General features: G+C 37.6%; 1 protein-coding gene across 5 annotated transcripts in view; it reads right to left on the bottom strand.

Moving 5' to 3' along the window:
- Positions 1-10,522: 10,522 nt before the first annotated feature.
- LOC117410908 (sushi domain-containing protein 4-like) overlaps positions 10,523-11,807 on the bottom strand; it is a 37,408-nt gene continuing 36,123 nt past the window's right edge. For all 5 annotated transcript variants that reach the window (XM_059025290.1, XM_059025289.1, XM_059025293.1 and 2 more), the window contains one exon: positions 10,523-11,136. In XM_059025290.1, coding sequence (XP_058881273.1) covers positions 11,108-11,136 — 29 coding nt within the window. In that variant the 3' untranslated portion in view covers positions 10,523-11,107. The remainder of the gene's footprint in view (positions 11,137-11,807) is intronic.

Genomic DNA, 11,807 nt, shown 5'->3' with positions numbered 1-11,807 from the left:
GATTTTCTTTCAACTCAAAACATTTTAATGAAAAATTTTGAAAGAGAAGCTACATATTCTTTTCCAACTAGAAAATAGTTTAGCATTATTAATATATTTATGTTTTTTTTAAAGCTAAGCTTTTCAATACATTGATTATATGATTATGGAAACTACAACTTACCATTTATTTTAGAAACTAAACATTTTTGTAACGAAAGTTGTTGAAAGGCACAGATCAGGGGATGGGTATAAAAAAATATCAAAGGCCTTGAATATCCCTTGGAGCACGGTCAAGATGATTATTAAGAAGTGGAAGGTGTATGGCACCACCAAGACCCGATCAGGCCAGAACCTCCAAACTGGATGACCGAGCAAGAAGGAGATTGATCAGAGAGGCTACCAAGAGGTCAATGGCAACTTTGCAAGAGCTACAGACTATTATGGCCAAAACTGGTCAAAGTGTGCATGTGACAATATCCCAAGCACTTCACAAATCGGGCCTGTATTTTACTCAAGAAAGCCCAACCTTGAATCCCGTTTGAAGTATGCAAAAAAACACTCAGGAGATTCTGTAGCCATGTGGCAAAAAGTTTTGTGGTCTGACGAAACTAAAATGCAACTTTTTGGCCTGAATTCAAAGCGTTATGTTTTGTTATGTGTGGCACAAACCCAACACAGCGCATCACCCAAAGAACACCATCCCTACTGTGAAGCAGACTCACAGCTGTAATTGCTGCCAAAGGTGCTTCCACCAAGTATTAACTCAGGGGGGTGGAGACTTATCCAATTATGATCTTTCAGTTTTGTATTTTTAATATATAATCTTTTTCTCAATAAAAACTTTTTTCCCCTTAACAGTGTGGAGTATGGTGTTTTAGATAAGTGGAAAAAATCATCATTTAAATGCATGAAACTAAGGCACTGACACAACAAAATGTGAAAAAAGTTCAAGGGGGTGTAGACTTTCTATAGGCACTGTATGTACAAGATAATTGGTTTATAATACATATATGCAGTCAAACATGTTTAACAAATAATACAAGGATAGTACACAATGCTTTCTTATGGAATGCTATTTTTTTATTAATGTTTGTGTAACGCTATGTCTTCCCCTCTCCAATCTAAAAACTAAGTGGAAACCCAGTTTAAGAAAGCTGTACGATATCAGTAAATCGCAAAAAAAAAAAAAGAAGACCACCTTCACCACAGCCCTGACCACCACCCCTGTGCTACAGCCCGGCGCCTGGGGGTTGGATCCCTCAACCTGGGTTCCTAGACACCCGACCTTCGTGTTTGGACCTATGGTTGCTGGGCCTTATTCCCAGGGCGCGGCACCACCAGACACAGTTGGCTGCCTGGTCTACTGCTCTGCTCCCCCTGGTAGCCCAGACGTCACTGCACGGTCGCCTGGGCTCACACCTCTCCGAGGGGCTGCAGCCGACTGGTCGCCTGCCTGCGCTCCTGATGCCCCATCCAATATACAGTAGATAAAAAGACTGGCCATAACCTAACTATATACTTACTGTATCTATTACATAAACTACTGGCTTTAAATCTTGAACCCATTGTCCATACTGAAAATATCTCATTACTGTGCAGACCTTTGACTGTTAACATGACATTGTTTCTTTGGTCTACATTTATAATGTCATGTACAGTCAGCACTCAGATATCTGTTATCCAGATACACGTCAGTCTTATTTTACCACCTTTCTATTAAGAATAAAATCAATCCCCATTATATAGGGCCTATATGTAGGGCCACAGAAAATTCACTGTACTTTTTCAAGAAATTCACAAATGACAATAAACAAAAAATTCAATACATTTCACAGATTGCCACGGAAGAAGAAGAAATCGTATGCTACTTTTTATAAATCCAGTGTGGTGCACACACACACACACACACACACACACACACACAAATAATTATCTGGCCTGTGAGCAGAAAACTAGTTATTTGTTGAAGGCCAGCATCGTGCATCTTGTTGCAGTTTCAACACTTGTGGTTTGTCTTTGTGGTGTAAAAACCTGTCCATATGCAGAAACTGCATCCACAGAGTTTGGTGGAATTGACAAAAAGCAGCGTGCAATTTTTTTGCCATGTTTGGGAATCTGATTTCAGACCTCACCCACAAAATCAACAATATTGACATTTTTGTCATTTTCAGCAGCATGGTGCTTCTGAGATTCAATTTCATCTCTACAGCTTGTGAAATCAGGGATTGCATCTAGTGGCAAAGATGTGACATCCAAGACTGACACCATGATAAACATAAGATGTATTATTAGTCATAGTTCTATTATTGTTGCAGACATTTCTACGTAGTTGTCTATAGTTTCTACATGATAAAAGCTGGTGAAGAGTAAGAGTAATGTAAAATCGTGAATTTTCCATGGCCCTACCTATTTGTAACTAATTATCAAGCACTATTTTATGCAATTTTGAATACTGACTTTGGATACTGTTTTAATTTTAGAACCTTTTTTTTTATCTTTTGCTAAATTGCATTACCTTTTAAGTTGTATGCAGGTCTGTGCATGGGTGACATTTTGATTTAATTTTGCTGTTGGGTCGTTAAAGGGGAATTTTACATGCGTGCCGGATTTAAAACTGTCTTACAGTCCACGTGTCATCTATTTTTGTCCCTGTTGCAAAACATGAATGGAATTAGGCGCACAGTCAAATATTGCTCAATATTTCTTAAGCACTTCAGTGTTTGTTTGAACTATGTTCCTGAGATAACCTTTTTGACTATTTTGTAGGGTGACTCATAGTTTCTAGATTTTTGTTTATTAAGCCCTAATCAGATATCCAAGTTGGAATTACACTGTTTACCACTTTCTTCGTTTGTAATATTTTTATAATGTATAGCGTTTACCTCTCGATTCTGTGTGTTTCAAAACCACTTTGTCATATAGTAGATAGACCAATATCAGTTCCAATCTTAGTAGAGATACCAGTATCAATATGAATTATGTAGCTGAGAGCAAAATAAAATGATGCATTTGTGTTTATACAATGATAAGACTTCAGTATATAGTATACATTTACACAGTTTAAATTAGATGAATAACGGTAGACGGCATGCCACTTACTGTAATTTCTATAAGATATTCTTCATTCCCAGTATTCTTATTGGAAAGTCTAATTTTATTACTCGGCTCCTTTTTAGTACTACTCAAGAGGAAATTGTTAGCTCAATTTTTCAAAGCAGCTGTTAGTATTTTTCCAGTAGAACATAAGAATTCTCTGCAATGTGAATGGGAAGTTTGAGGATTTATAAGAGGATACACTGAAAAGTTGAACATTCATGGAGTATTCTATTTAGAAGTACAATCTGTGAATAATTGAAGTTTAAATATTTAACAGCTGAATTCAGAAATACTTAGCATCTGCTTAGCAACATGGTGTGATCTGCCAGTCATTGAGTTGTTGGATTTGAAAAAATGCAAAGTAGATTTCAAAAGGAGATCTGGTAAAATAAATGAAAAAATTAATTTCACTCTAGAGCAGGGGTTCTCAACCAGGGGTCCACAGCCCCCTAGGGGCCCTTGAGGAGGTTTCAAGGGGTCCTCCAAAACTAAACCAGAGAATGTTTTATTTTCCCTGCATGCTTATGACATGCTGAAACCTATTAGCTTGTCATAAGCTTGTGCAGAAATGAACACTTTCTCAGGTGTAATAGAGCTATTTCAGCGGGAGCATGACAGATTACAAAGCAGAGGAAAAATCGTTGGAAACACACACAATAAATACCAGATATGGATACATTTTTTTATTCAACCATCAGTATCAAAACAACAAAACCCACAGAATGATGATACAGATGATACAGGTTAAACCGTAAGGGCTGAAGAACAGCGATTAGGTGGTGTTGTGAGTAAAAAACATAAAGCCATCATTAACCCTACAAAAGTAAGAAAATAGAAAGACAGCTACTTGAATTTCGATTTTATTTGTACTGGAAGTGGAGATATACCTCAACCGCACTGTTAATATGTGCTGTCCAATGAATGTTTGAAACCCTCCAAATTACAGAGACATTTAATTACCAAGCATGAAATACTGTATATAAAAACAAGCAACATTCATGTTTTGAGCAAAAGGCTAAGAAACTCTCTTTCCCAGCCTTCTCTTTGTTTGAGCATCTCACTATCAAGTTCCCTTCTCCCATGTCCCTCACCCTTGCTGTTATCTATCATCCACCAAAGAATAACTGCTTTTATTGCTGAGTTCTCGCAATTCCTCTCCCTAATCTGCACTTCAGGTGATTTCAACATCCATGTCGATTTGCCTTCTTCCCCTCTAGTGACCGACTTTGTCACGCTCCTGGACGGTCTTGGACTCTCACAATCTGTCAACATTCCCACTCACACCTGTGGACACACCCTGGATCTGCTCATCACCGGGGGTCTTGATATCTCCAATCTCTCAGTCACAGATATCTCTCTCTCTCTGACCATTTCTTAATCACTGCCATATTAATCTTCCTGCACTTTCAACTACTACTGATACTGTTATTTCCTTCCATCCCAAAAATCTGCGAAATCTTACAATACTATCGTAACATGTCTCTTCTTCCCCTCCGACTAGTACTGTCTAGTCTTCAGTCAATGCTGTGGTGTCCCTCTACAACGCTTACTAAGATCATCGACACAGTTGCCCCGCTTACAACCAAAATAGTGAAGAAACATCGAAACTGCCCATGGTATACCCTTGAACTTTGACTGCTTAAGTCTGCCTGCCGCAAGTCTGAGCACAAATGGAGGTCGTCAGGACTAACAGTTCACCATGAGATTTGGACCGATCACCTCAGTAGCTACAGACATGCACTCACTGCTGCCAGGGTGAAGTACTTCTCAGAACTCATATCTCTGGGACACGGTAAACCAAATATTCTCTTTAAAACCACTGACCAAATCCTGCATCCTGTGCTGAAGAATAAGTGAAAGTTAGTTCTGTTCAACTATCTAATATTTTGTACTGTGCATATTATTTTTACTTGTAAATGTATGCTGTGACCAAACCTTATTTCAATTAGAATCTTGGTAACCATGGTTTTGTTGCATGTTGAATATGATAAAGGGGCTTCACTAAATTAGACGTTTCTCAATGGCATAAAAGTATTTATTTAATTTTTTTAAAAGCATAAACATCAATTTCACCCATTCTCGGGTAAATTCTTTATAAAATAAACATCGATATTAAATCGCTGATTTGGCAAAAAAAAAAAAAAAAGTTTCCAGCTGTCCGTATATTGGATGAATATGGACAGTTGGAGCCTTGTCACATATTCTAAATCACTCACATAATTTAAAGTATTGGACAGTAGACATCTTGCTTTTACAGTTACAGATATACAGCTGTAACTATGAAACTGAGTAACCAATTACCTGCAAAAAATCCCCAAATAGTAAGTAGACATGCCGATTTGGATAAAGAACAATTAAAAAGATAAATCGGTCTTTATACTCAGTCACCCCCACTTTGCCACTTAAAATAATGTATTTTTAGCAGTTTGTAAACACTACAGAAAGACACTTCTGCACATTATCCACCCCTCTCAGACACAGACCTTTTTGAAATCTGAGACGCCGTTGTATTTGTTTTTATTCCTCCCGTCTGTTCTGCTCAAACAGTTTGTCTGCACGGTCAAAAATAACTCAGTGCCGTCTCAACTCCCCCCCTCTGGTGAAATCAATAAAATTTAACTTAGTGTGTAGTTCAAAGTTATAAATGGGACTACTTTATTGGCGCAAGGATATTTAAGGCAAAAAAAATAATTCGTTTTTTTTTTATTAAACATGATTTCTGCTTTTTCTCTTCAAATCCACTGTTTGACCCGTACTATAAATTATGTACGGATGGTATGTCGGCTCTTATTGCATGCGCATATACAGACGTGCTCAAATTTGTTGGTACCCCTCCACAAAAAACGAAGAATGCACAATTTTCTCTTAAATAACTTGAAACTGACAAAAGTAATTGGCATCCACCATTGTTTATTCCATATTTAATAGAAATCAGACTTTGCTTTAGATTTTTTATTCAACATAATATTGTAAATAATAAAACAAATGAAAATGGCATGGACAAAAATGATGGGACCGCTAACCTAATATTTTGTTGCACAACCTTTAGAGGCAATCACTGCAATCAAACGTTTTCTGTAGCTCTCAATGAGACTTCTGCACCTGTTAACAGGTAGTTTGGCCCACTCTTCCTGAGCAAACTGCTCCAGCTGTCTCAGGTTTGATGGGTGCCTTCTCCAGACTGCAAGTTTCAGCTCTTTCCATAGATGTTCGATAGGATTCAGATCAGGACTCATAGAAGGCCACTTCAGAATAGTCCAATGTTTTGTTCTTATCCATTCTTGGGTGCTTTTAGCTGTGTGTTTTGGGTCATTATCCTGTTGGAAGACCCATGACCTGCGACTGAGACAGAGCTTTCTGACACTGGGCAGTACGTTTCGCTCCAGAATGCCTTGATAGTCTTGAGATTTCATTGTGCCCTGCACAGATTCAAGGCACACTGTGCCAGGCGCAGCAAAGCAGCCCCAAAACATAACCGAGCCGCCTCCATGTTTCACTGTAGGTATGGTGTTCTTTTCTTTGAAAGCTTCATTTTTTCGTCTGTGAACATAGAGCTGATGTGACTTGCCAAAAAGCTCCAGTTTTGACTCATCTGTCCAAAGGACATTCTCCCAGAAGGATTGTGGCTTGTCAATATGCATTTTAGCAAATTCCAGTCTGGCTTTTTTATGTTTTTCTGTCAAAAGTGGAGTCCTCCTGGGTCTTCTTCCATGGAGCCCACTTTCGCTCAAAAAGCGACGGATGGTGTGATCAGAAACTGACGTACCTTCACCTCGGAGTTCAGCTTGTATCTCTTTGGCAGTTATCCTTGGTTCTTTTTCTACCATTCGCAGAAGCTGCTCTAGAGTAGAGCATTGAATATGAAAAGAAGTATTCAACACTAGTTATCTCAACACTTTTTGCATATTATAAACTATAGATTTATACTGTAGGGAGCGAAGTTGAAAGGTTACATAACTGCATGACATGTTATCCCAGAATGTGATATAATGTATGAAATGTAGATAATTTAATAGCTCACTCCCTTCAGTGATATTTATTTAATACACTAATATGATGCATTAAAAACATGGATACATGTTGCTTTCAAATAAATTACTTAATTTTTCTAATTAATAATTTGTAGGAATGTTGTACAGTCAATTCTTAACCTGTCCAGCAGTGCTAACATTTTGTAATTTTAAGAGTGTGGATATTTGTTTTTACATTAGATTTTTCTCTGGTGCATTTTTTTTCCTTTTCTATTACTGTCTTACAAAAGTGTGGTACATAAATAATCGGTATAAAATCAAGAACATATCACAAACTTTCATGCTTTAGTTTTCATTCTCATTACCTTATTAATTTTAAGTGGTTCCATAGCATTCATTGTTCAAATCAAAGCATAAAAAACAGTACTTGCAGTTCAAATCATCATTATTGTGCGGAAATCTACACAATAATTCCGTCTAGGCCCGTTTCTCATGTTTTTACTTTGCTGCACATGAAAGAGACATCGTTTGCTGTATTCAAGCAAAATCAAACTGACTGACCTGGCTGAAGTGTATTCGTGTCACCGCACGAAAGTGAGTGAGACAGTAAGTTCAGGGTCAACCACTTTGATTTTGTGTGAACACAAGTGAGATACATGGCCTTGGTTGAAATGTCAGTGAGTGAAGTTCGTCCAGTTTGCGCGCAATTCCGTATCTGTTTATAAAAACAAACCAAAAAAAACTTTTGTTTTGGCCCCCCTCCCATGACTTTGGGCCCCAGGCAGGTGCCTAGTTTGCCTATGTGTTATTCCGGCCCTGACTGAAGAGTATAAACTCAAAGCACCTTACCTCAGACTTAGCAAAATAAACTTTTTTTTTTTACATTTCAATTAAGGGGACATACAAGAAATAAAAGTTTAATTTGAAGCTACTAAAGGCTGCCACACACGAGACACGATGCGATTTTTTAAATTGGGCAACAAGATGCTTTCGCAACGACATGACCTCACACAAGAAGCAACACAAAGGCGATGCAACAGGTTTGAAAACTGCCAGATCTACTGTATACAACTGTTAAAAATTGCTATTGACAAAACTATGATCAATTATTATTATTATTATTTATTAGCAGACGCCCTTATCCAGGGCGACTTACAATTGTTACAAGATATCACATTATTTTTACATACAATTACATTATTTTTTACATACAATTCCCCATTAATACAGTTGGGTTTTTACTGGAGCAATCTAGGTAAAGTACCTTGCTCAAGGGTATAGCAGCAGTGTCCCCCACTGGGGATTGAACCCACAACCCTCTGGTCAAGAGACCAGAGCCCTAACCACTACTCCACACTGCTGCCCCAATACTGGTACATATTCGACAACATGACGTGGAAATTATGAGTGTCTTCTCCGATAGTATTTCATGGCAATAAATCATACATAGCAGGCTTATCCAGTTCTTTTGAAATGGACCCCCATATATTGTCTTTCATCCCTGTATCTTTCTAATTGCAATGACCTTTGTCATAAAGCTCTGGGTATTTTTCCATGGCAAGTATTATTGTTTCCTCCGTCATTTTAGATACTGCTTCACCCTGCTAGACCACGTGCATTAAAGAGGTTCTCTGATTGGTCAATTCCCTAGTTGTCGCATTACAAAATCGCAGGATTCAATCCTATTTATTACGCGTCGCTCCAGTGTCGCCCTGGTGCTGCTCCCGCATCGCCTGTGATGTGAAAGATACTTAAAAAAAGTATAGGTTCTATTCATTTTGTCGCATCGCGTCTGGTGGGTAGCAGCCTTTACTCTTTTAAATGTTGTGATGGTTAGCAGCTGCTATTTATAAGAGTCTCAAGCGAGTTGAGGGTTTTGCAGATACAGTGTCTCTCTAAAGTATTCACCCCCCTTGGACTTTTCCACATTTTATTGTGTTACAACACGGAATCAAAATGGATTTAATTAGGAGTTTTTGCCACTGATCAACACAAAAGTCTATAATGTCAAAGTAAATAATAAAAGCTACAAATTGTTCTAAATTAATTACAAATACAAAACAGAAAATAATTGATTGCATAAGTATTCACCCCCTTGAGTCAATATTTGGTAGAGGCACCTTTGGCAGCAATTACAGCCATGAGTCTATTTAGATAAGTCTCTACAAGCTTTGCACATCTGGACAGTACAATTTTTGCCCATACTTCTTTGCAAAATTGCTCAAGCTTCGTCAAGTTGGATGGGGACCTTTGGTGAACAGCAATTTTCAACTCTTTCCACATATTCTCAATTAGATTGAGGTCCGGGCTTTGACTGGGCCACTCCAGGACATTGACCTATTTGTTTTTAAGCCACTCCAGTGTGGCTTTGGCTGTATGTTTGGGGTCATTGTCCTGCTGGAAGATTAATCTTCTCCCAAGTCCCAGGTCTCTTGCAGACTTCAGCAGGTTTTCCTCCAGGATTTCTCTGTATTTTGCTGCATCCATTTTGCCCTCTATCTTCACGAGCTTTTCAGGCCCTGACGCAGAGAAGCATCCCCATAGCATGATGCTGCCACCACCATGCTTCACGGTAGGGATGGTGTTCTCAGGATGATGTGCGGTGTTAGGCTTGTGCCAAACATAGCGCTTAGCGCTGAGGCCAAAAAGCTCTATTTTGGTCTCATCAGGCCATAGAATCTTCTTCCACTTGGTCTCAGAGTCTCCCACATGCCTTCTGGCAAACTCTAGCCGAGATTTGATGTGAGTTTTTTTCAACAATGGCTTTCTTTTTGCCACTCTCCCATAAAGGCCAGTTTTGTGAAGCACCCAGGCTATTGTTGCCTTATGCACAGTGTCTCCCAGCTCAGCCGTGGAAGACTGTAACTCCTTTAGAGTTGCCATAGGCTTCTTGGTGGCCTCCCTGACTAGGGCCCTTCTCGCCCGGATACTCCGTTTTTGAGGACGGCCTGTTCTAGACAGATTCACAGTTGTGCCATATTCTCTCCATTTCTTGATAATGGACTTTACTGTGCTCCAGGGGATATTCAATGCCTTGGAAATGTTCTTATATCCTACCCCTGATTGGTGCTTTTGAAGAACCTTATTCCATATTTGCTTTGAATGTTCCTTTGTCTTCATGATGTAGTTTTTGTTAGGAAATGTACTAAGCAACTGTGGGACCTCCCAGAGACAGGTGTATTTAACCTGAAATCATGTGAAACACCTTAATTGCACACAGGTGGACACAGATGGACTCTATTCAACTAATTATGTGACTTCTAAAGACAATTGGTTGCACCAGAGCTTATTTAGGTGCATCATAGGGGGGTGAATACTTATGCAAGCAATTATTTTCTGTTTTATATTTGTAATTAATTTAGAACAATTTGTAGATTTTATTTTTCACTTTGACATTATGGACTTCTTTTGTGTTGATCAGTGGCAAAAATTCCTAATTAAATCCAATTTGATTCCATGTTGTAACACAATAAAATGTGGAAAAGTCCAAGAGGGGTGAATACTTTTGAGAGTCACTGTATACAGTGCTTTACAGTTTTGTTGTGAAATTGAAGATTACTTTCTTTATATAAGGTTTCAATAGACATATTTATATGCAATTATTATTTTTGCACAATGTACATCCTTGGAAATGATGTCTTTAATCTCATAGGTGCGATCCTGGTATGAAAATTGTTACAAAAAAAAACAAAAGAAAAAAAAACAAACACACACACATTACTTCCAAGAATTATTTCAGATTCATGAATTGTTGAAGGTGATCCTCGTTGCATGTGCACATGTGTATTACAAATATGTTAGTTGCTTCCATTTACATCCATGCTTGATGTGCACTGTTCTTGCAGGATGGTGATATCTGTTAAATTTGTCAACCAGCATTTTTAGCAAAAGTCATGAAATGCTGCTGTTGGGAAACAAAGAAAGAGAAAAATAGCCTACAGTGAAAACTGAATAAAAAATGATGATTCCATCTGACCGCAAAAAGTGTGTTCTTAGATTTATGTCCCATAGCCTGGTATACTTTCCTTAACGCAGGCCTTTGTTTAAAGGATGAAAGATTAGCAGTCTTCTTCTACCAGTGGGATTTCTGGAAGGAAATTAATAAAGATACATTCATGTGAATTAGTACACTGTAGTTTAGGGGATTCATCATAAACAGTTTATAACACACCTATACGTGTGTTCTATATTTAAAATAGGTCCTTCAGCTGTGTTGTATTGTTATAAACTGTGTTAATAATCAACACACCTGACTACATACTTTAAGATGCTCATTAAATGGAGCTTTATTTTGAACTATATTCATTTTAAAATGTTAACAGTGACAAATCTTGATACAGTTGGGCTAAATTATTTCATTTATGAGTAAAAATAAACCCAGATGACTCAAAATAAATCAATAGTGCATTTTTTTTAAATTGTACTACTATACTACTGTTGTAATATTTCGTCTTTTTTTATTAACATTATTTTGAAACGTTCACAAAATGCTTAAGTAAATATACATTTAATTAAATTTAATTAAATACAATAATTAAATGGCTTTGGGCTATTCTCTATCAAAAAGAAAAAGCAAGCAAATGTATATCAATTAGAGATTCTTACTTGCAAATATACACTAAAAATAAAAAAGGAGTAACATTTAAAACTAGATTTTTTTCCAAAAAAGTATTTCAAGAGAGTACACTTTACATACTGAAATTGACAGATACATACATTTTATTAAGACCCATAGAATTCAAAATGCCTATAGACATG

Source organism: Acipenser ruthenus, chromosome 6 (assembly GCF_902713425.1).
Source record: "Acipenser ruthenus chromosome 6, fAciRut3.2 maternal haplotype, whole genome shotgun sequence".
NCBI classification, from domain to species: Eukaryota; Metazoa; Chordata; class Actinopteri; order Acipenseriformes; family Acipenseridae; genus Acipenser; species Acipenser ruthenus.
This window is presented reverse-complemented; position numbering and strand designations above follow the sequence as displayed.